Source organism: Chlorocebus sabaeus, chromosome 5 (genome assembly GCF_047675955.1).
Source record: "Chlorocebus sabaeus isolate Y175 chromosome 5, mChlSab1.0.hap1, whole genome shotgun sequence".
Classification (NCBI taxonomy): Eukaryota; Metazoa; Chordata; class Mammalia; order Primates; family Cercopithecidae; genus Chlorocebus; species Chlorocebus sabaeus.
Window position 1 is genome coordinate 19,563,045 of NC_132908.1, and position 25,256 is coordinate 19,588,300.

Sequence of the window (25,256 nt, forward strand, 5' to 3'; positions counted from 1 at the left end):
TTGAGCCCAGGGGTTTGAGACCAGCCTAGGCCACATAGTGAGATCTCATCTCTCAAAAAAATAAAGAAGTTGGCTGAGGCCAGGTGCGTGGCTCATGCCAGTAATCCCAGCACTTTGGGAGGCTGAGGCAGGCAAATTACGAGGTCAGGAGTTTGAGACCAGCCTGACTAACATGGTGAAACCCATCTCTACTAAAATACAAAATATTAGCCAGGCGTAGTGGTGGACACCTGTAATCTCAGTTACTCAGGAGGCTGAGGCAGGAGAATCGCCGGAACTCAGGAGGCAGAGGTTGCAGTGAGCTGAGATCGTGCCATTGCACTCCAGCCCAGACGACAGAATGAGACTCCTTCTCAAAAAAAAAAAAAAAAAAAAGTTGAGCGTGGTGGTATGCGCCTGTCATTTCAGCTATATAGAAGGGTCATTTGAGCCCAGAAAGTCAAGGCTTTAGTGAGCCGTGATCACATCACTGCACTCCAGCCTGGCGACAGAGTAAGATCCTGTCTCAACAACAACAAAAAAAAGGCCGGGCACGGTGGCTCACGCCTGTAATCCCAACACTGTGGGAGGCCAATGTGGGCGGATCACCTGAGGTCAGGAATTCGAGACCAGCCTGGACAACATGCTGAAACCCTATCTTTACTAAAAATACAAAAATTAGCCAGGCATGGTGGCATGCGCCTGTAATCTCAGCTACTTGGGAGGCTAAGGCAGAAGAATCGCTTGAACCCGGGAAGCAGAGGTGGCAGTGAGCTGAGATTGTGCCATTGCACTCCAGCCTGGGCAACAAGAGTGAAACTCCATCTAAAGAAAACAAAAACAAAAACACTGAATTGTATACTTTGAAACAGGAGATCTTAGAGTATGAGTTGTATTTGCAAAAAAAAAAAAAAAAAAAAAAAAAAAAAAAGAGGCCAGGCACAGTGGCTCACACCTGTAATCTCAGCACTTTGGGAGGCCAAGGCAGGTGGATCATGAGGTCAAGAGATCGAGACCAGCCTGGCCAACATGGTGAAAACCCATCTCTACTAAAAATACAAAAATTAGCTGGGTGTGGTGGTGCACGCCTGTAGTCCCAGCTACTCGGGAGGCTGAGGCTGAGGCAGGAGAATCGCTTGAACCCGGGAGGCGGAGGTTGCAGTGAGTCAACATCACGCCACTGCACTCCAGCCTGGGTGACAGAGAGAGACTCTGTCTCAAAACAATAATAAATATAAAAGAAATTTCATTATAGCCAGTGGAGCTCCCCCAGGGAGTGAATAGAAGCATCTGATCCCTCTCAGTTTCCTTGTGATAGGAATAGAAGTTACCAAAGCAAACACTGCAGAATTGGAAAGTGCTTTATTTCAGGGAAATATAAAGGGAAATGAATGCTATTATAACTTGGTATAGCAGAAGACATGGCTAGTTTTGCTTTCCAACTACAAACATAAATGAGGATCTCAGCACTTAAGGTAAAACGCAATAAGCACAAAAGGAGAGTTCACTGGGGACTGGACTTCCTCATTTACTCTAGAAATTATGAGAACCAGCAGCAACATTCCTCGAGCATCCATCTCAACACCAAGTTCCTTTGTTCTATTTACCAGATGACCAGGAATCATAGATCAGTTTGGCTGCAACTGTGTCTTCCACTGCCATTCCTAGAATAGACAGAAATTTGGTTCACCTTTGGTCAGAACAACTTTTCCTGAAACAACCCAGGCCCCATGGCTGGCAGTTTCCTGATACGTGTCCATGTTGCCAGTGCCCATTGGAATAACAGGGACTGATACTCAGAGGTGAGTTCAGGCTTAGATGGTCTACAAAGGGGCAGAGAATATGACACTAAGAAACACCCACCAAAAAATTGTGTGTCCTTCTAAATCTAGCTCAGGGCTGAGCAAACTTATTTTTTTGAGACAGAGTCTCGCTGTCGCCCAGGCTGGAGTGCAGTGGCGTGATCTTGGCTCCCTGCAACCTCCACCTCCCAGGTTCAAGCGATTCTCCTGCCTCAGCCTTCTGAGTAGCTGGGATTATAGGCACATGCCACCAGGTCTGGCTAAATAGAGATATATGTTTGTATATTTAGTAGAGTTGGGCTTTCACCATGTTGGCTGGGCTAGTTTTGAACTCCTGACCTCAGGAGTCCGGAGATCCTGACTCCTGTCAGGTGATCCACCCGCCTCGGCCTCCCAAAGTGCTGAGCTTACAGGCATGAGCCACCGGGCCCAGCCTGAGCAAACTTTCTAAAAGGGTCAGACAGTAAATCTTTTAGGCTTTGTGGGCCACAGGGTCTCTACTACGATTATTCAACTCTGCCTTTAGAGTAGAAAGTACAGCCAACAGGTAGATAAAAGAGCCTGACTGCCGGGCGCGGTGGCTCAAGCCTGTAATCCCAGCACTTTGGGAGGCCGAGACGGGCGGATCACGAGGTCAGGAGATCGAGACCATCCTGACTAACACGGTGAAACCCCGTCTCTACTAAAAAATACAAAAAACTAGCCAGGCGAGGTGGCGGGTGCCTGTAGTCCCAGCTACTCGGGAGGCTGAGGCAGGAGAATGGCGTAAACCCGGGAGGCAGAGCTTGCAGTGAGCCGAGATCTGGTCACTGCACTCCAGCCTGGGCGACAAAGGGAGACTCTGTCTCAAAAAAAAAAAAAAAAAAAGAGCCTGACTGTGTATCAGTGAAATTATGTATGGAACTGAAGCTTGAATTCTGTATCATTTTCATACATCATGAAATATTTTCTCCCCCTGATCATTTGAAAATCTAAAAACCATTTCAAGCTCATAGGCCACACAAAAACAGGAAGCCGGATGGGTCTGGCCCACAGGCTGCAGTTTGCTGACCCTTGGTCCATTTCGAACGCTGCATCCTTTGGCAGCTCCCCTTTGTCTTGTAGTTTTGGTAGACACCTCAACCTCTGCACCCAGCGCAGATACATAATTAGGTACTTGATATGCATCCGTTAGGTGAAATGATGTGCCAATAAACTAATCCCCAAAAGTAAGAAAGCAAAAATTGCCAGAAAGAACAAGTTTCTGCAGCATTTTGGCTCCTTAAGTGGGGGCTGGCTGACCTCTGATCTGCCATGACCTCTGAAGCTTTCAGACAAAACTGGATCCATGTGATGTCTTTGGACCAGGCTCCAGATAAAGACCTTTGTCTTCCAGTGCATGAGAGATTTTAAAGACATTTACCAACCTGCAAGGCATGCATACTTAACCAATGGCATGGGCTCTGGGTGGCCAGAGCACTCTTGATGCTCTGCCAGGCATTAACTCTTTTGCTGCTTGATTATGAAGTATGGACGGTCATGAGAGGGGGACAGAGGACACTCTTTTTTTTTTTTTTGAGACAGAGTCTCGCTCTGTCGCCCAAGCTGGAGTGCAGTGGCGTGATCTTGGCTCACTGCAAGCTCCACCTCCCAGGTTCAAGTGATTCTCCTGCCTCAACCTCCCAAGTAGCTGGGATTGCAGATGTACACCACCATGCCTGGCTAATTTTTGTATTTTTAGTAGAGACAGAGTTTCATCATGCTGGCCAGGCTGGTCTCAAACTCCTTAGCTCAAGTGATCTGCCCACCTCGGCCTCCCAAAGTGCTGGGATTACAGGCCTAAGCCACAGAGCTCAGCCTGTTCCCATGTACTTCTGTTTCCTTCAGTCTCATAGGGTGGAAGAGGACCTGGGGCAAGGGACAGACTGGCCACCGGGACCCCACACTTTGTTGGGCTTCTATAAGGTACCCCATACAACTCAGGTGGTAGGGGGCTCCCCGTGGAAGCCCTCCTCGAAGCAGCAAGTGGGAGAGTAGGGAAGGAGGGAATGAACAGGGCTCAGGCTATACTTTTCATCTGACTCTCTTTCAGGTTGGGTCTCTGCCATTTCCCTTAAGGATCCTGTCTTTTAACATCTTTGTCCCCTGCTCCCTCCATCTCTGAAGGGTACCTTCTGAGTTTCATTAAGATCTGCACCTAACTGATTCATTTTATATGCACATCCCACCTAATCCTCACTGGTGACAGGTGGCGAGGAAACTGTGGCCAGAGAGGTCAGATCACTTGCCTCAGGACACATGCCTTTGAGTGGCAGGGAAGGGACTCTGACCCAGGACTGCTGAGTTCCAGAGTTCATGGGCTTCATCACTAGGCTAAGCCATGTAAATAATTGACCTGAATGATGGAGCGCAATGATTCAGCTGCAGAGTCTGGTGGTCATTGCTCTTCCCACCAATGGGCGAACCTGCCTTGTGCTCTCGTTGGATTTGTGCCCAGGGAGCAGTGGATCTTACCCAAAGACTTGAACACCGTGGTCTTCTCACAGTGGGCTGGCTTCACTCCCTTAATCACTTCTCCCAGCTCAGCAAAGATCTCAGCCTAGGAAACAAACATACGCTGACCCAGGCATGAAGCTAAAGTCTGTTCAGGGTTGGCTTTTGAAGCCAGCCCAGGGAGTTCCTGAACTGGATAAGAGAGAAATTTGATTCAAAAAAAAATTATTCTTTGTATACTGAATGATATTAGGGAAGAGGCTGGCCCCCGAAATCCTTTTGGGGTGACATTTGCTTTTGTGATACCATAAACACAGAGATTCAAGTTGGTGTCCAGGGAGCTGTCGTGCCGAGATCATTGTGTCAGTGAGGAAATAGACATGCTTTTATCTGAACATGCATGCCAGCAGCTCCCTTCTTGTTTTGAAGCTGATTATAACAGTAAAATGAGGCCAGAAGGTGGGCAACACAGTCTTATTGTGTTGGCCACATTGGGAAGGTTTCCAGGCTACAAGAAGCTTCCAATCCCACTGCTTTATAGGACAGCCCAGCAAAAAAATAAAATCCATTGAGCTTCTCCTTCCAGGAACACACATGTCACCACCCATAATGCCCACATTTTTCTGCAATGGAATTAAAGAGGGTTGCAAAATGTTTAAGAGCTCCCTCCCCTACAAGGAGATGGGGTGGCTGAGGTCTCGAGCAGACCTAACTGGAAGGGAAGTTAATGAAACCCTGGGATTCAGGTGAGGCCAGCCCGGTGGCAGCCCTGACCCGGGTCAGAAGAGCCTCACCCCTGACAAGAGGACATCTCCAGACTCCTTCAGGGCAGCCTCCTGGGAATCCACGTACAGCACAGCTTCCTTCATGAGCTCATCATCCAGTTCTCTCCAGTCAGGTCGGCTGGCTCCGACAGCTAAGACACAGCAAAACAGACCCTAAGCCCAGGATTAGTGCCAAAGGCTACTAACAAAGCCAAAGCATAGGAGACAGGTGAACAAAGGACCCGTGAGCACACTCAGATTCAAAATACCCCCTCATCCCCCAGGCCATGCATCTCCCAATCAGTAAGACCAAATACCTTATTAAGAAATAGGCCAGGTGTGATGGCTCACACCTGTAATCCCAGCACTTTGGGAGGCTGAGGCAGGCGGATCACTTGAGTCCAGGAGTTTGAGACTAGCCTGGCCAACATGGTAAAACCCCGTCTCTACTGAAAATACAAAAAATTACCCAGGTGTGGTGGCTCACGCCTGTAGCCTTAGCTGCTCTGGAGGCTGAGGCACGAGAATCGCTTGAACCTGGGAGGCAGAGGTTACAGTGAGCCAAGATCATGCCACTGCACTCCAGCCTGGGCAACAGCGTGAGGTTGCATCTCAAAGAAAAAAAAAAAATACTACCTACCATTTTGCCTTTCTATTCCATATCCCACGTCATTGCCAAAAGATTTTGAGACGACACAGCATTCATTTACAGGGTGTCTACTATCTTTGGGATGTTTTGCACATACTATTTATAGTTCTCACAAGTACATTTCAAAGTCTGGTTCTCACTTAACAGATGCACAAATGGAGGCTCAAAGAAGCGAAGGTGTTTGCCAAGGTAAAGGATCTGATGGGTGAATCTAGGTCTGAGAGAGCCCCTGGGCTTTCACACCTCTTCTGCTTAACGGGAGCAACAACTTCCTCACAAAAATCCCGAACCAGAGACATCACTTGGAGCTTATTCACACCCTACTTTCCTCTTGATCTCCATCATTCCTATTCCTCACCCCCAACCAGTTCTTTTAATATCTATTTTTTTCTTTTTGGAGAGAGGGTCTCACTCTGTTGTCCAGGCAGGAGTGTAGTGGTGCAATCAGAACTCACCATGGGCTGGGCGCAGTGGCTCATGCCTGTAATCCTAACACTTTGGAAGGCTGAGGTGGATGGATCACTTGAGGTCAGGGGTTCAAGACCAGCCTGGCCAACATGGTGAAACCCTGTCTCTACTAAAATACAAAAATTAGCGGGGCATGGTAGCACATGCCTGTAATCCCAGCTACCTGAGAGGCTGAGGCAGGAGAATCTCTTGAACCTGGGAGTCGGAGATTGCAGCAAGCCAAAATTGCGCCATTGTGCTCCAAACCAGGTGACAGAGCGAGACTCCATCTCAAAAAACAAACAAACAAAAACTCACCACAGCCTCAAACTCCTGAGCGCAAGTGATCCTCCCGCCCTCAGCCTCCCAAACTGTTGGGACCACAGGCACGTGCCACCGTGCCCCTTTCCCTCTCCTCACCCTGGGTTCTCTCTTAACTCATGACAAAAAAAAAAAAAAAAAAAAAAAAAAGCCCAGTGTCAGGGTCATGGGGAAGTCTTAGCAGAAAGAAAACTGACTTCATCCTGGCCCTGAACTATCTGCATCCTCTGTGGAGTCCAGGACCAGAATGATGAATCCAAGGTGTCGCACCCCCTGGCACTGGGACACAGGAGAATGCAGAGGCTGCCACCAAATGCCTACAAGGCCAGGGAGGTAATGAAAATGAGCAAAGCTGGTCAGAGGGACCGGATTAGATGTGGTGGAGACTGAGGGGTGGAGAAGCCAGCGGGCCCTTCCGAAGGGGACAGCCATTGTTCAGCTCCAGCTAATCATTACCATGTGTGAATGTAGATCCACTGTTACCAGATACGCCCCAGTTGTTTTCTTAAAAGAGAAACAGGAAATCTATTTGCATATGTCACTCCTTAAGTTTTAGATCACTCTATGGTCCAAACCAAACACATCTGCTGACTGGATCCGGCCCCTGGCCGGCTAGTCTTTGAAAACTGCTATAAAGCCTTATACAAATATAAGACAGCATTTATATGCCTTCTTCCACTGCCGCCCAGTTTTCTCCCTTTGTTCCCTCCCGTTCTGTTCTCCTTCATTCTAATTTCCAAAGACAGTTGTGTAAAAATGTCCATCTTGAAGGTTGTTTGTGCAGAGAGTTCTATAGAACAAAAGCACTAGCTAAGGAAGCTTGTAAATAAATCATAAGCTGGTGGGAACAAAATCCCTCTTTCTCAGGCCACTCCTTCTCACTGGACTCTTTCCCCCGCATAACCACCGCTTATGAGCGGGGCAAGTTCTCAAAGGGTCGTGTGAGGTCACTCAGGCGGAGGGAGGTAGGCCAGGCAGTGAAGAGAGAGAGGCCTGACTCAGACAAGGCTCTGGCTTGGCTATGATGAGGTTAAATGAGTGAGGGTCGAAGACAGGCTGACAGGGTGTCGGGGCAGGAGGAGGGAGGCGTGGGGGAGGTTGGAACTGGGCCTGTCACTCCGCCGAGCTGTAAACTAAGTAGAATCTGTTGGTGTTTCCCTGTTGTCTGCGCTTGTGACACATTTTTCTTAAATGTATGTGTTGCCTCTGTGAACACATAAACCAATCTTGTCCCTGGGCCAGGAAAGCAGAAGAGATGCCTTGACTCAAAATCAAGTCAGCCCTTCCTGGAGAATGATTCCAAGTGAGAGAGGGATCCAACATAAGGGAGATTCTCTGTGGATGGATGTGAGGGTAGAGAGTCCATATGACAGGGAATTTGGGTCTTCTCTGGGAGCTGAGAATGGCCCCAAGGAAAGGGGCTCCCCCATCCTCCAACGTAAGGAACTGAACCCTGCCACACCATGGGAGCCTGCAAGAGGACCCCTGAGCATGAGATGAGACTGCAGCCCGGGTGTCGCCCAATTTCTTTTATCGTGAGACTTTGCGCAGAGGATCCAGCTACCTACGCCCGGTCTCCTGAACCACAGGAACTGTGAGATGATAATAATGTGTTGTTTTAAGCTGGGGAAAAAAAAAATCAAGTCTGTTTTCCTGAAGATGCAGCTTTGGAAACCCATTTCACCATGAACTGGTTTCCCTTTGATTTCCCAAGTCCTTCCAGAAATGGTCTTATTGTCCATAAACTCAGCCCTGACTCACCTCTCTTACCCATTCCCTGGACCGAATCTGACCACGAGTCTCATGCTGGTGGAAATCTGAGACTTTCAAATTACTCTGATCCCTTCCTCAAACATGCCATGTTCGCTTCCACACTCAAGGCCTTTGCATCTGCTGTTCTCTCTTGGGGACAGCTTCAGCTGATCTGATCAGCTGTTGGCTTGGCTGGCTCTTCCTCTTCATTCAGCTCACAGCTCAAAACCCACATCTTAGAGAGCTTCTCAGATAACCCAATTGAAAACACCTCTCTCTGCTTCTACCTTCCACTTCCACCACCAGCCTCTATCACCCAGGGCCTTGTTCTTTCCGGTCTCGTCTTTAGCCAGAACTATCTAATTCCTCTATGTGTTCGTTTGTTGTCTATCTCTCCTCACTGAAATTAACCACCAGGAAACCAGCGACCTTGACTGTCTGGTTATTGTGGCATCCCCAGCATCTAGAAGAGTGCCTGGCACACAGTAGAGATTCAGTCACAATGTATGACTGAACACGTCATCATTTTACTTGGCTCTCGCCTGCTCATCTGCCCACGTGTGCAAAGCTCTTAGCTTCTGAGTTCACACCATGTGCTTGTCACTAAAACACAGGGCACCGAGACCATCTTTAAATCCTCTAGAATTTGCCTGCTGTGCTCACCAGAATTCAGTCTTCCTGTTGGAAGGCAATAATGAGTATTATTTAAAGCTTGGACTCTGAGGATAGAGTGCCTCAGTTCAAATCCCAGCTCTGCCATCAAGAACCTCTGATTTTGGGCTGGGCACAGTGGCTCACACCTGTAATCCCAGCACTTTGGGAGGCTGAGGCGGGCAGATCATTTGAAGTCAGGAGTTCGAGACCAGCCTGGACAACATGGTGAAACCCCATCTCTACTAAAAACACAAAAAAAGTAGCTGGGCGTGGTGGCGCATGTCTGTAATCTCAACTACTCGGGAGGCTGAGACAGGAGGAGTCACTTTACATGGGAGGCAGAGGTTGCGGTGAGCCGAGATCATGCCAGTGCACTCCAGCCTGGGTGACAGAGTGAGACTCCATCTCAAAAAAAAAAAAAAAAAAAAAAAAAAAGTGTGACTTTGGAAAAGTTATATAATTTCTCCATGCCTTGGTTTATCCCCCTGTAAGATGGAGTTTATTATAGTAGTTCCTGCCTTATAAGTTGGTTGTAAGTATTTAATGACATTATACGTAGAATAATGTCATTTAATATAAATAGAATAATGTCATTTAATATGGAAAGAATTATACAAAGAATTTGGGACAGCACCTGCAATAGTATTAGATATAGACCAGCCCTTGCTATAATACCCAGAGCCATCTGAAGGTCTACAGAGGCCCCAGGCACCCTCATGTCTAGAATCCCCTCTCCTGCCCCTTGTCCTATCACACATACTAAAAAGCATATACATGTCACATAAAAAATTACAGAACAAAAGAAATTTAAAGTTTTATAATTCTTAGTGTTAAGAACAAATGACTCATTTAGCCTTTGTGATTTAAACTCCATCATATTTCAGAATTGAGCTGTGAATTACCATTTACCATAATTTTACATGTTATGGCCAGGCGTAGTGGCTCATACTTGTAATCAATCCCAGCACTTTGGGAGGCTGAAGTGGGTAGATTGCTTGAGGTCAGGAGTTCGAGACCAGCCTGGCCAACATGGTGAAACCTCGTCTCTACCAAAACTTACAAAAAATTAGCTGGGCATGGTGGCACATGCCTGTAGTCCCAGCTACTCGGGAGGATGAGGTGGGAGAATCGCTTGAACCCAGGAAGCAGAGGTTGCAGTGAGCTGAGATCTCGCCACTGCATTTCAGCTTGAGTGACAGAGTGAGACCCTGTCTCAAAAAAAGAAAAAAAAATTTACATTTTATAGAACATTAAATATTCATTAGTTTCAGATTTGTAATTTCCCTTTTACATTTTTTGGAGCAAATATTGTTTGTTTTTTAAGATAGAGTCTCACTCTGTTGCCCAGGCTAAAGTACAGTGGCACAATCTTGGCTCACTGCAACCTCTGCCTCCTGGGTTCATGCCATTCTTGTGCCTCAGCCTCATGAGTAGCTAGGACGAGAGGTGCAAGCCACCAGGCCTCGCTAACTTTTGTATTTTTAGTAGAGACGGGGTTTTGCCATGTTGACCAGGCTGGTCTCAAACTCCTGGCCTCAAGCAATCCACCTGCCTCAGTCTCCCAAAGTGCTGGGATTACAGGCATGAGCCACTGCACCTGGCCAAATATTGTTGTTTTCAATCTCACACATTTTCAAGGCCCTTAAATAGCTTGGGCATTCTGCATGAATAAACTAGCTCTACAGATGTAGCCGACTGGTCCAGTCTAGAGAGTAGCCTGGCCACCACCCATCATGCCTTATGGAGCCACTCTACTTACCATTGATGTGAGCCCCTGGCTTCACCCATTCACCAAACAAAATGGGCTCTGTTGCCAGGGTGACTGTGATGATCACATCTGCACCTGCCACAGCCTCCTGGACCGAAGAACAGACCTGTACCTCTCCTTGCACTGTGTCTGCAAACTTCTCTGCATTTTCTTTGGTGCGGTTCCATATCCTCACCTTCATTGGGAGTAACAAGAAGGACACTAGTGCCATTTTTTTGCTGCTTATGTTACACTGAGCCCAGGGATGCGAAGGGAAAGTTGAACCACTCTGGGATAGGGGCTGATGGTTATCTAAATTACTCCTAAATCATTCCCCATGGAGAATGGACATTTGATCAGGGGTACAGCATTAACTTAGACATCTGGCCAGGTATTTGAAAATAAGCATTCTCTACCACTTTACCCGTTTAAAAAGGGTAGAAGTATTTCACTTCTAGGCCAAGATGCACAGCCTCAATAGCTTAATAGCTATTATATATTAATAGCATAATAATTAGCAAAACAAGTTCTGGAGCCAGATAGGCTTGGAACCAATCTCTCCTACTTCCTGAAATTGCTTCATGTCATTCAGCCTTAGTTTCCACGTCTGTAAAATGGAAGTGATAACTGGCAAAGTCTGTGTGGAACTCACACTTTATGTCTGAGACCCCGTAAAGGAGTTGTAATGGGTGGGAGATTCATACAAAAGATTATTTATGACAATGTTTTTCATGGAATAACTTGATTGGTGAAGGATACTTCGGAAATTCAAGATCAGAAGAGTTTGAAGGTAAATGGCACAGCCAATGAAAAGGCCAAGAATGGTAGCTACAGCTGGAAACCTGAAAGCTGCTGGGGTTAGGGGGTGGGACAGTGGCCTCGCCAGGAGCTGGGAACTTGCCGACTTGCTTGACAGGTTTCAATGTTTGGGTCAAGGGCTTGTCACCCGTCAACTGAAAATAAGGCCTACAGAATTTCTTATAAGGGAATATAATACATACAGAAACAAACTTTATGCCTAAGCATGTTCACCAAGCAAGGTGAAAAACAGAACATTTTGCCCAGCCAGAAGTGCATGGTTAACCTCTTCACCCTTCTTAATAGAAGACTATGCAAATTTTATGCAAAAATTAGATAACCTGAAAAGTGATGTTAGAACATTCAGTAAGAGAGGATATAAAATGGTGCGTATCTAACATGACTAAAACTATGTTATAAAAAGCTGAAGAGGAAAGATCAGAGAACATTAACTGCCTTTGAAAACAGATAAAAGGGAATTTTTCTTTTGTTTTCTTCCTTGTATTGAAAGTAATGGCTGGAATACTATGCAGCCATAAAAAAGGATGAGTTTGTGTCCTTTGTAGGGACATGGATGCAGCTGGAAACCATCATTCTTAGCAAACTATCACAAGAACAGAGAACCAAACACCGCATGTTCTCACTGATATGTGGGAACTGAACAAAGATCACTTGGACTCGGGAAGGGGAACATCACACACCGGGGCCTATCATGGGGAGTGGGGAGGGGGGAGGGATTGCACTGGGAGTTATACCTGATGTAAATGACGAGTTGATGGGTGCAGCACACCAACATGGCACAAGTATACATATGTAACAAACCTGCACGTTATGCACATGTACCCTACAACTTAAAGTATAATAATAATAAATAAATTAAAAAAAAGAAAAAAAGAAAAAAAGAAAGTAATGGCAACCGGGCACAGTGGCTCATGCCTGTAATCCCAGAACTCTGGGAGGACAAGGCAGGTGGATCACCTGAGGTCAGGAGTTCGAGACCAGCCTGGCCAACATGGTGAAACCCCGTCTCTACTAAAAAATACAAAAATTAGCCAGGCGTGGTGGTGGGCACCTATAATCCAAGCTACTGGGGAGGCTGAGGCCCAAGAATCACTTTAACCTGGGAGGTGGAGGTTGCAGTGAGCCGAGATGACGCTACTGCACTCTAGCCTGGGCGACGGAGCAAGACTCCATCTCAAAAACAAACAAACAAACAAACAAAAAACTGCAATTACTTTTGCACTCATCTAATTTTAAGTCTATATTTCCCAAGGCAGTGGTTTTATTTTCATCATTAAATCATACTTTAAATCTCCTCCATCCCTTTCATACACACACATAAAATAAAATAACATCAAACATTCCCAGGGGAAACATGAGCCACAGAGAAGGGAAGGTGGACCAGTATGGAGACTGCAAAAGAGACAGGCTGTGGCTTACTGGTCTCCAGGTCTCATCCCACCCAGTTTCTTGATCCATAACCTTGAATACTTAAAAACTCTGGATTCTCCTAAGAAAAACATAATAGACAGGGGCTAAAAGGACAACTGAATGTATACAAGAGATATAAAAGAATCCTTTAACCGAGTAAGCTTGCTGTATCCTCAGACAAATGCCCTGTGAACTGAGGACTGGAAACAGGTAACCAGATCTTCCCCTGACTCTTATCATGCATCCCCTTCTGGGAAGTCATGAAGATACAACAATGGTCTAGGTGGGGCTCACAACGTAATTATTTCAGAATAACCTGTGGTGCAGTGAAGGAGTATAGACAGCTCAAGGACCACCCGCTTCCCTCTTCTCTCCCACCCCCGCCCCGGGACTTACCTCCTTAAAGGAGAACTGCTCTGTGAAGATCTCATAGTGGCTGTAGGCCTGGACCCCAGCTCCAAGGATGCACAGCACTTCACTGCTGGGGGGTTTCAGAAACTGTGTGAGAGAAATGAAGTGGCAAAGGTCAAGGGAGACCCTAGCAGATAGGTACAAAACTAAGACGGTTTGAGTATCAGGTGACTTCTGCCCTCTCTTCTGCCTCCCTCAAGAGCTTGCAGGCAATCAAGGGAATTCCCTTTTGTGTCTTAGTTTCCCCTGTGTTGAGTGGGAAGAGAAGGAAGAAGGCTTCACTGAACAGCTAATGTATGCCAATGCTTTACCCCCATGATCTCATTTAGTCTAGACATTGGCCCTACGAGTTGGGGACTCCTATTATCTTCTTACAGATGAAGAGACTGAGGTCCAGAAAGATGAACTTGCTCTGGGTCTTACAACTATTTTAAAAATTTATTTATTTATTTATTATTTATTTGTTTATTTTGAGACGGAGTCTCGCTCTGTCGCCTAGGCTGGAGTGCGGTGGCACGATCTCGGCTCATTGTAACCTCTGCCTCCTGGGTTCCAGTGATTCTCTTGCCTCAGCCCCCCAGGAGCTGGGGTTACAGGTGTGCACCACCACGACCAGCTAATTTTGTATTTTTGATAGAGATGGGGCTTCACCATGTTGACCAGGCTGGTCTCAAACTCCTGACCTCAGGTGATCTGCCCATCTCGGCCTCCCAAAGTGCTGGGATTACAGGCGTGAGCCACCGTGCCCGGCTGGGCTTTACAGCTATTAAAGAGCACAGTGGGGATCTAAAGTCACATCTTCCATACCCCAAAGCCCATGTCCTTTCTTCTATGCCATTGTGTCTCAGGTGCATGCTCAGCCATACCCACTTCTCAGAGCTCTGAGCTGCTTCTAAGAGCTGCCTGGATGCTGTGAGCCCTTCCTTCCCAGGGTTCTAGCTATATTTGCTGAGCCTACTCTGTTGATGCTTTCACAGCCTCTGTCTTCCTCTAAAGACGAATATAGAATTAGCATCTGTGGCACCTCCTGAGGGTGTCTGTGTTTGAGAGCAGGGTTCTGTGATCAGCTCATGTCCAGTGCCACCTCTCCAATGAGGCCTTTGTGGCCTCCTTGATAGAATGCACGAGGCCATAGTCTTATTTGTTTGTAGATTTTCTTCTACAGGCCTTTAAGCCCCGTGAGGACAGAGGTAGTCTTATTTGCACAGAATTGGTACACACCTACTATGACCTACAAGAGGTAGCACTGGGCTTCTCAACCTTGTTACTACTAACATGTGGACTGGACAATTCTTTGTTGGGGAGGGGCGCCATCCTGGGTATTATAGGATGTGCAACAGTATCTCTGGTTTCTATCCATTAGATGTTAGTAGCATTTTCCACCCCTTCAAGTTGTGGGAACTAAAAATGTCTGCGCACTCCTAAATCTGTCTGGAGCAGGTAACAAACTCATGCTCAGTGGAGAAGCACTGGCATAGAGAAAAGATATCACTTGGCCCTCGACATCATATATATTAAATAAAACCCTCTTCTGCCTTTTCTCTATTTCATTTAGTAAACTTTGAGTTCCCTGGGATCTGTTCTTTCATACAGTGCTACTCACTGGAATTCTGGAGAATAATATGTAAAAAGTGAAAAATCTTCTTAACTGCTAATTACTAGCAAAATATCATCTCTGAAATATTAGGAATTAATTTTATCTCCTGCAGTTACCAAAGGAGAGATACCATTCTGTGCCATAAAATATAGTTCGACGTCTCTGATTTGAAAAGGTTTCAAAATTATAATATCCACAAGACTAGAAATCTTATGTTTCTGTCTGATAGGGATAATTAGATGATTTTTTTCCTTAATTGTTACCATTTTCTTCTGTTCTCAGTTAATATGAATCTATCCTTGCAAGTACAGCTGAGCTTCAGAAATTGTTACAGTATCCCATAAAAATAACCTTCAATTTCCTAAACTAAATGTGTAATTCTGATTGGTTGTCTTACTTGATAATTTGTTGCCCTGGTAATAGTGTGATAATTGATATTAAAAAAAAATTTTTTTTTTTGAGATAGTCTCGCTTTGTTGCCCAGGCTGGAATGTAGTGGTGTGATCTCAGCTCACTGCAACCTCTGCTTCCTGGGTTCAAGTGATTCTCGTGCCTCAGCCTCCTGAGTAGCTGGGATTACAGGCATGCACTACCACACCTGGCTAATTTTTTTTTTTTTTTTTTTGTAGAGATGGGGTTTCGCCATGTTGGCCAGGCTGGTCTCGAACTCCTGACCTCAAGTGATCCACCTGCCTCGGCCTCCCAAAGTGTTGGGATTACAGGTGTAAGCCACTGCACCCAGTCGACTTTTAATGATATGTTTATAAGATTTATTAAATAGCATTAGTGGCACTTCAATCTTTTCTCATAAGCATGTAGGTTAAGTACATGTATATGAATCTGCTAGGTTTCTCATTTAAAGAGTCTGAAAGTCTGTTTCATTTGCATTTTCCAAGGCCTTGCATGGTCTGGCCCTCCCATCTCTATAGTCCTCTCTCATACCATCATGCCATGTTCCCCTGTACTTCCTGTCTTCCAGCCATACTGGCTTCCTTGCAGCTTCCCAAGCTCATGTACTTCCTCCAACCACAGGGCCTTTGCATGAATTAATTCCTCGCCATAGGATGCTAGGCTGCTTTGTCCCCTCTGCCCCTCACAAGTAACTCCTATTATCCTTCAATCCTAGCTCAAATGCACAGCCACAGACTAGATCAAGACATAACTGCTTTACACTCTCATAGCACTTGTCAGCATTGTAGTTTCATATTTATTGGCGTAAATTTTTTTGTTTGTTTGTTTTGAGACTGAGTCTCACTCTGTCGTCCAGGCTAGAGTGCAGTGGTGTGATCTCGGCTCACTGCAACCTCCGCCTCCAGGATTCAAGTGACTCCCTTGCTTCAGCCTCCCCAGTAGCTGGGATTACAGGCACCCGCCACCATGCCCAGCTAATTTCTTTTTCTTTTTTTGGTCTATTTAGTAAAGATGGGGTTTTGCCATGTTGGCCAGGCTGGTTTTGAACTCCTGACCTCAGGTGATCTGCCTGTCTCAGTCTCCCAGAATGCTGGGATTACAGGCGTGAGCCACTGCACCCAGCCTGTTGGTGTGATCTTTGGACTATATCTTGTCTCCCCCACTGGACCCTGTACTACATGAGGGCAGGTATTGTATCTGGTTTTGCTTACTCCATGCTGAGCATAGAACCTTGCACTTGGTGGACACTCAAATATTTGTTGAATAAATGCATGTCAGTGCTAAACCCTGATACATACTGTCACCTTGAGAAAACATATCAGTCTTCAATGAAGCTTATGTGAGACCCAAGCACAAAAAATGTACTATGTTCATCAGACCCTAGAGCTCCCTATACTTATTCTCCCCCACAAAAGCCCTAAATAAAAGAGAAATGGTGGACAAGATTCAAGGTAACAAGTAAAATAGACCCTTTGTTCCTTATTGAAAGTGTTCATCTGAGCCCCTGGAAATAAAGCTGTGAAGTTTCAGCCTAAACTTTGAAGCGTCTAAACTTTGAAGTGTCAACCCGAGGCTTCTTGATTCTTCTGGGAGCACGGATTTTTATTAATGCAACAAAGCAGTGTTATTGCAGGCTGGGTCTACCAAAAGTGTGGTTTCCAGACCTGGTTGATCCTTACACTCTGTGTTTTGATTCAGTAGGCATGGGAATTTGAGTTTTTAAAAACTTCCCTAGCTAATGCTGCTGCATAGCTTGCTTATGTTGGAGACTTCTCATCTGGGACAAGACCATGTGACCTCAAAAGAACCCACAGGCATCTGGTTGTATGAGTTCAGGAAACCCAAATTTCTATTCTTCGCTGCATAAAATGAAGCCATTAATACTTTCCCTGCCTTCCTCACAGAAACTCATAGTCCAGACAGAGGGCTGGAAATGATTCTGAAAAAGACTAAAGCTCTTTATAAATGACAGGCAGTAATACGAGATTCATTCTGTTCCCAAATTACCAGCAAACATAGCAAGAAATCCTTGATTACTTCAATTAAGTCAGGTCTGGATATAACTAAAAACCAGTTCATTGAGGTGGGTGCTGTTGGTCTACTCCCTTCATATACAATTACCAGATTAATCCTCCCATTCTTCCCCCCACCCCTCCAGCAGGTACCTAGAAAACTTTGAGATACAACCTGAACACCTGGTCTTTGCTGCTACACCTTTCCCTGGGTTACCATGTTCCCTTTATAATAACTTAGGAAAACCAGTGTCCCAAGACCTTGTACTTCCACACTTAATGTGAAAGACTCCAGATTCCAATCGTTCCCACAAACATCCTGTTTTCTAAGCCTGATCCTCTTAACTCTAACTTCTAAAAATGCTGTTTTTCTTACAGGATGACTTGACATTGCTCGGGAGCATCATTACCCCCATTGCTTACCATTCCCTCTGCCTGGAGCGCCCGTCCGCGTTTCCACATGGTTCACTAACTCACTGCTTTCAGCTTTGACTCAAATGTCACCTTCTCAGCGAGGTCTTTCTTGGATAATGTAAAATGTGACACCTTCTCCCATACTCTCACTTCTGCTTTATCTTCATCTTTCTAACATGTTATGTGACTTTTTGGGTTGTTGTTGGTTTTATTTTTTAGCAAATTCTAAGCACACTATGAATCATTTATTAATATGTGCTAATTAATTACATATTATTTATTACTATTTAACACATTATTAAACTCAAAAGGTTTTTTTGTTGTTGTTTGTTTTGTTTTGTTTTTTAAGACAGAGACTCACTCTGTTGCCCAGGCTAGAGTGCAGTGGCTCTATCTCAGCTCATTGCAACCTCCACCTCCTGAGTTCAAACGATTCTCCTGCCTCAGCCTCCCGGGTAGCTGGGATTACAGGCACCTGCCACCAAGACCAGATAATTTTTGTGTTTTCATGAGAGATAAGGTTTCACCATGTTGACCAGGCTGGTCTCCAACTCCTGACCTCAAGTGATACTCCTGCCTCAGCCTCCCAAAGTGTTGGGATTACAGGCATGAGCCACTGAACCCGGCCTGTGTTTCCCTTTTTATTGGTATTGTCTACCTTCCCTATGTGTGCCCCTCTGTTTTGCTCACTGCCATTTTCCTAACATTTAGAACAGCGCCTGACACAGGATAGGAACTCACTCAGTACTTGTCGAATGAATACACGGATCTGGCTTGGCTCTGTTCAGTTCACTCTGCCTCTTGTGTAGTACCAGCTTTGATCTATGGGACAATCATACTGTCTTACCAGTGGCAATGTGGTACAGGGACAAGAAGACAGTCCTGGAAGCCAGAGAGGTCAGGTATTAAATTCTTACTCTAGCACTTATGAGCTGTGTGATCCTGGGCAATTCACAGAACCTCTCTGAGCCATATTCCTTGACCTGGAAGGTGGAGAGAATTTCTCATTTCTATTCTTCAAGACTGATGGGAAGATTGAGAATTATGCACGTATGGTACTTGGAATCTGGTCATGCACATTAAATGGTAGCTAATAATTTCATGAATTACTGTGCTCACCTGATATATCTGACATCTGGAGTTCCAGCTATGTCCAACAGGAAACCAAAATAAGTTCCCCACTTCTCCTTTAGTCTCTCAAGATTGAGATACCAGACCCCACCCAACAGCTCACCTTCATAGTACAGCCAGCCATTCATCTTACCTTGGTGGCAATGGCAGAAACCGCAGCTGTTCTCTTTGCAGTTATGACATTTCCATCCATGACCTTGGAGGAAAGGAGAGACAGTGAGCAAGGGGCACCCCTGTCCACTACTTAAATGAGAAGAAACAGTTCTAAAATATTAGCCTAGGAAGTTTTATAGCATCCTACAAACAGCATGGGTTTAGTGTCAGCCCTGGATCCGATTCCTCCACTTAAGAGATATGCAACTTTGAACAAACACTTTAATCTTTAAGCACTGGTTTCCTCACCTGTAAAAACAAAGATAATGCCAGCCATTCAGAGGGTTATCGTGAGGATTAAATGCACTGGCTTATCTGGAAACATCTAGCACATGCCGAGCCCTCAAGAACTGCCCGTTTTCTTTTCTTGCCTTAGGATTCTCAAAACACCAAATTAAGAAGGATCTTGAGAGAGAAGATTGCCATTTGACATTTGGACAAGGGTCATGAAACTCTTAGTGGCTCTCTGTTCCTGCTGCACATGTGGAAAGCTTCGTGAAGACGCTCAGATACCACCCTTAGATTAACCCAGTCTGTATCTCTTCTAGGAGTCAGACCCAGACAGCCCAGGTGATTCTGATACACAGCGAAGGTTGAAAATTATGCCTTGCTAGTAACAGCCACCCTCTGCACCCTTCTCTGTTTATAAGTTATTCATCTCAGCTGACCATCAAAAAAAAAAGGCATCACCAACCTCATTTTACAGGTGAGGAAGTGAATCACCAAGTTACTGAACAGATTCAGCTGTCATCTAGTTTCAAAGCCTCAGGTTCTACCCCCCTGGGGAACCGCTGTTGGCAGGTATATGAATGCCGTCTCCACTGGATGAGTTGGGAAGAGCTAGATATTCTCAAAGGAGTGTTGAACAGCCAGATTCTTTGGCGATCCAGAAATTCAGGGGAAAAGGAAAGACGTTGTAAGACCCAGCTTGGAGTGCACAGACCACAAGAGTTAACTATCAGACCTAGGATTGATTCTTGAGTCTTTCACTAACCAGCTATGTGACCTCAAGCAAAGTGACTATACTAACCTGAGGACCTCAACAGAAATTGAGGGGAAGGAGAGTTAATAAAAACACCCATAGAGGAATTTCTCAGAATTGAATGTGATCAGTGTCTCCTTCTTGGCACATAAGTGCCCAATATATGGCAGTTAAAATGGCAGTGGTCTTAGGAGAGTCTGGACCTATGGACCATTGACTTAGACTGAGCAGCTCTGAAGTCCAGCCATGCTAATTGTTGGTTACATAGACCTCAGTAAGTGGAACATGGTTGTTCTGACTCAGTTTCCTCATCTATAAAGTGGAAGTAATCATATTACGCATCTCATAGAATGGCTTTAAGTATTAAGAGGATTAACAAATGTGAAATGTTTAGAACAGTGCCTGACACTTTAAAAAGTACTCCATAAACGAGAGCTACTGCTACCTTTTGATACTATGATTAGATATTAAAACAGGTCACACCGTATACCCCTCTGAAAAGGCTTCCAAGGATTACAGAACACCCCTTCTTTTCCATGTCGACAAGGATTCAGTAAGTAAATCTTCCCTTGGCTAATGGGTTCCTTCAAGCTGTGTATTTGGGGTAACTGAGTATAGGACAAGGACATATGCAAGAATGACAAGATTATTATTTCCACACTGTCACATGCTTGAGGCAGCAGTGGGCGCTGGTGCTGTGTTATGCATCTTCAGGCAGTCCTAGAAATAGATACATGAACACAGATAACCTTCACTGTTGCTGGTATCCAGTCACTTGCAGAGGGGCACATGTAGTCACAATCAAGACTCCCCCTGCTTGTGGAGAACTCACTTTTGAACTTAAATCTGGGCCCAGGGGCCCCATTCCACCCCGGGACAGGAAGTTGCTCACCGCCAGCAGGGTGCCATTGCTGGGCTCAAAGAGTAGCACAGTAGCTTGGTGGGAGGGGACGACCGAGGTGATGCCGCGGTCCTCGTAGAAGGTGACCAACTTGGTGGTCAGGGCATCCTCTGCAGCACTGTAGGCGGGCATGACCCCCAGGTAGCTACAAGGAGAGAGGGAGCAGCTTCAGCCCGTTTCCATCAATGCTGGGGTGTCTTAGAAAGCACCCATATACCCTCCTTTCTCTTTCCTTCGTCACGGCCCCACTGGCCCTCTCCCAGCCCCCCCATCCCTCTGCTCTTCCCTTAGACACTATGCATAATATGTTCAGAAGTCTGACTCTGGATCAGAAAACCATTCCAGCTCTGCCACTTAGTAGCTGTGTAAGCCTAGGTAAGTCACTTAACCTCTCTGAGTCTCAGTTTTCCATCAATAAAACGGTGGCATCAATATCTCCCCAGGTGGAGAGTGCGCTGAAATAAACAAGGTAACACCCGTAAAGCTCCCACTTAGCACACCGGGTAGCGCCTATTAAAAGTGGCAGCTGTTAGCAACAATTAGTCAAGCCGTCTCTTCCGTTCTTCCACCGCTCCTCTTCCTGCTCCTCCTCTTCCCCCTTTCCAGTTTCTCCTGCCCCTGGCCCCGATCCTCCTCACTCACCCCCTGTGCTTGGTCACCGGCACCACGGTGCGCACGGGCTGCATGACCCCTCCTTCGGGACCGCTGGAGAAGTTGGCCAGGGCCGTCTCTAGAGGCGGGATGAGGAGGCTGGAGCTGCGGAGGTGTTCCTCCACCTCGGCCGCGCTCAGGAACGCTGGTACGCGGTTCATCTCGCCACCTGCCTTCTAACCTCAGTCTCCGCACCGCGATCCACGTACCCTCGGCTGTGCCCTATATGAGCGCGCCCGCTGCGCTGCGGAGCCGCCTGCTGGTCACAGCCCAGCCTCCGGGGGCGGAGCAACCCCACCCCGCCCCGCCAGCTCTCTCCTCCCCCTTCACCCACCTCGACCCCTAAGGGTGGGCGAGATGGGTCCCTTCCAGCGACGGATTCCCCAAGATGGGCATCGATGTGGCGTGCTGGGAGTCAATATTGTTTGGTCCACTTTCTCAGTTCCTATAATCAGCTGTAGCCACATTCCTTGACTTTTGCATCCTACCTAACCCCTGCCCATTAACTCGCTTTTTGCTGCTGTCTAGGTCACCGTGCCTGGGAAAGAATGGACAGGGAAAACGGTAATGGGGCTCCTTTATTTCTTAAATTACTGCCTACTGCTAGGAGATAAAAGGAGACGGAGGCTTATTTAATTTTTTTTTGTTTTCCTTTTAATTCTGTCCCAATCTGGAGTCTCTTATCCTAGTCTTCCACCCACCTGTACCCCCAGATGTCTGGTCTTTGATTGCTAAGAATGCACAATTTTCTCACAGGCTAACTAACCTAACAAACCTTCACCTTTAAAGGGGGAAGTTTGCAGGGCAGGGTGTAATCGTTTCCATCTCACGAAAAGCCAAATTGCAGGATCTTTTCTTCAAGGAGTTTTTACCTGAGATGGGGAAATAAAATCCGAAACAAATGATGTAAAGCTTAAGGCAATAAATCCAAGCCATCAAATCAGTAATAGGAAAAGTAAGTTAATTCAAAGAAAAGAGAGATTATTTTGACCTGGAGTGGTTAGATAAAGGCTTCATGAAAGAGTGGGGTCGAAACCAAGGTCTGAAATAATAATAGTGACGACAACAATGGTAACATCAGGTTATTGATCTTTACTATGTACCAGATACTGCACCATGCACTTTATGTATCTTATCTCATTTAATTATACAACAACCTCTAAGGTAGGGGGGTGTTGTTATTAGTTTTACTGTCCATTGGAGGCTCTGAGAAGGGAAGACATTTAGTTCAAGATCATCCACCAAGTCAGCAGAGGAGTTGGCTTTGCCCCTTGGTTGGACTTCAGAATTATATTCCTAATCATTAAGCTACCTTGGCAGAAAGAGAGGAAGAGGGCATTATGGGCCAAATAAAGCCCTGGGATGGAAGGCAAGTTGAAAAGCTCTAGGAACAGTGAGTTGCCAGACGTGTTAGGCTGGAATAAGTTGCTGAGGTCTAGGAGGATCAGGAGATAAAACTGAGAACAATGCTTGGAGTCAGGCAGCTAAGAATGGTGATTCCTAGGAAAGAAATTACATGCTTCAAGAGAATAAGCATTTAGAAAGATGGATCTTCTGCCAACGCGTAGGATGGAACAGATGAGCGAGAGCAGAGCCTGGGAGACAGGTCAAGAGTCAGGACTGCTTAAGTTGTGCTTTGTGGTATTTTGGTTGGAAGCTACACAGAACATTTTGTAGGAAATGGTCACATCATGATAAAAGACAGTGGATGAGTAAGTGTCAAAATCAGTACCAATGAAATGAGAAATTGTACATAATGTGTTTAGCAACAGTGCTTGGCGCAGAGTAGCCACATAATAAGTGAACACTTACATTAGAGAGAGAGAGAGAGAGAGAGAGAGAGAGAGAGAAAGACACTGGTGGTTGGGAAAAGCTGATTTCAATGCACAATTTTGTTTCTTCAGTTCACCATCCCTAGAAATTTATGCCCAGAGCCGCTGGGCTTATAGAAATGTTTCTGGCCCATTGCGTGTGTTATTAGCATCATTACTACATAACACTTACTGGGTTTAGAAAGCACAGAGATATAGCCCTGGCATGATAGCTCACACCTGTAATCCTAGCACTTTGGGAGGCCCAGGTGGGCGGATTACCTGAGGTCAGGAGTTCGAGACCAGTCTGGCCAACATGGTGAAATCCTGTCTCTACTAAAAATACAAAAATTAGCCAGGTGTGGTGGCGGGTGCCTGTAATCCCAGCTACCCGGGAGGCTGAGGCAGGAGGATCGCTGGAACCCAGGAGATGGAGGCTGCAGAGAGCCGAGATTGTGCCACTGCACTCCAGCCTGTGTGACACAGTAAGACTTTGGCCCTTTGTTTTTCTGAATGTAAACTAAAAACAATGTCCTATGACCCCCACCTCCTGAATGAACCCCCTCTGGGCCAAAGGGACCCCAGCAAAACCTTAAAGACTTAGTTTCCAGCCATGATGGGATGGCAAGTCAGACATGCTTCATTACATCCTCTCCCTTTTGGAGTTTAGACACAATTGAGCAGCCTTAATGTTAATACAGAGATCACAAGACTGACAGAACAGACTCTTTGTGGTAATACGATAACATATTATAAACAGGATCTAAGGCCATGCCAGGCAAAGGTTAAGTCACGCACCCTTACACTTTAAAGAAAAAGACTATGTTCTAACTGCCACAAAGTTTGTTTTCTCCAGCAGCCAAACAAGCACTGGCTTGAAGATAAGCAATATTTTTGTTTTTCTTTTCCCCAGCCCTGCTCAAAGAAGATAGGGAACATGGCTGGGTGCAGTGACTCACACCTGTAATCCCAGCACTTTGGGAGGCCAAGGTAGGCAGATCACTTGAGGCCAGGAGTTTGAGACCAGCCTGACCAACATGATGAAACCCCGTCTCCACAAAAAATACAAAAATTAGCCAGGCGTGGTAGCATGTGCCTGTAATCCCAGCTACTTAGGCGGCTGAGGCAGGAGAATTGCTTGAACCAGGGAGGTGGAGGTCGCAGTGAGCCGAGATCGTGCCACTGCACTCCAGTCTGGGTGATAGTGGTTCTCTCATTCTCTCTCTCTCTATGTATATATACACACACTCACGTATATGTATCCATATATATATATATACACACACACACTCTGTCACCCAGACTGGAGTGCAATGGCTCACTGGAACCTCCACCTCCCCGGTTCAAGCGATTCTCCTACCTCAGCCTCCCAAGTAGCTGGGATTACAGGTGCATACCACCACCCCCGGCTAATTTTTGTACTTTCAGTAGAGACGAGATTTTGCCACGTTGGCCAGGCTGGTCTCAAACTCCTGACCTGAGATGATCTGCCTGCTTTGGCCTACCAAAGTGCTGGGATTACAGGCGTGAGCCACTGTGCCCAGCTGAAGATAGGCAATATTAAGACAATTAAAACTCATCCAGATCACAGATATTGACTAACTGATTCCTTGTTCTACCAGCCATAACTACAGCTTGATTGGACAAGAGACTAATTTCAATACCTTTCTCCTGATAAGACTACCGACCATAGGATGGTTCTGGCTGACTTACAGAGGTTGCACACTTGCATGCCTTCATGTCCTGAAAAGACCTTTTGATGTATCAGGCTGAATTGTAATACATTTAAATGTTGCATCCACCCCAGAATGAACATGGGTTGTATGTAACATGCATGTTTGTTAAATACACATGCATCAGGACCACTTTCATGAATATTCATAGCTTCTCTCACCTGTTGAATATGTGTATTTAGCCAACCTGTTCTGCATAAAGCTCCTACCCCATCCCTCCTCCTTCAAAGTGC

At 45.9% G+C, this 25,256-nt stretch overlaps 1 protein-coding gene across 1 annotated transcript; it reads right to left on the reverse strand.

Annotated features, from left to right (window-relative positions):
- Window positions 1-1,326: 1,326 nt before the first annotated feature.
- On the reverse strand, window positions 1,327-21,724 carry CRYM (crystallin mu). Its single transcript, XM_007987546.3, has 8 exons — window positions 21,471-21,724; window positions 20,820-20,973; window positions 18,926-18,988; window positions 13,213-13,314; window positions 10,600-10,783; window positions 5,048-5,169; window positions 4,275-4,359; window positions 1,327-1,643 (listed from the first exon to the last, which is right to left on the reverse strand). The coding sequence occupies exons 1-8, from the start codon at window positions 21,638-21,640 to the stop codon at window positions 1,579-1,581; spliced, it is 945 nt and encodes a 314-aa protein (XP_007985737.3). The 5' UTR covers window positions 21,641-21,724; the 3' UTR covers window positions 1,327-1,578.
- Window positions 21,725-25,256: the final 3,532 nt, after the last annotated feature.

Excerpts from the sequence above, each read along its gene's own strand:
- CRYM (XM_007987546.3), bottom strand. The coding sequence starts at position 21,640 with ATGAACCGCGTACCAGCGTTCCTGAGCGCGGCCGAGGTGGAGGAACAC. Across the intron at positions 13,315-18,925 it reads TTTCTGCCATTGCCACCAAG|TTTCTGAAACCCCCCAGCAG; the intron begins GTAAGATGAATG and ends TCTCTCACACAG. Across the intron at positions 1,644-4,274 it reads CACGGTGTTCAAGTCTTTGG|GAATGGCAGTGGAAGACACA; the intron begins GTAAGATCCACT and ends TGTCTATTCTAG.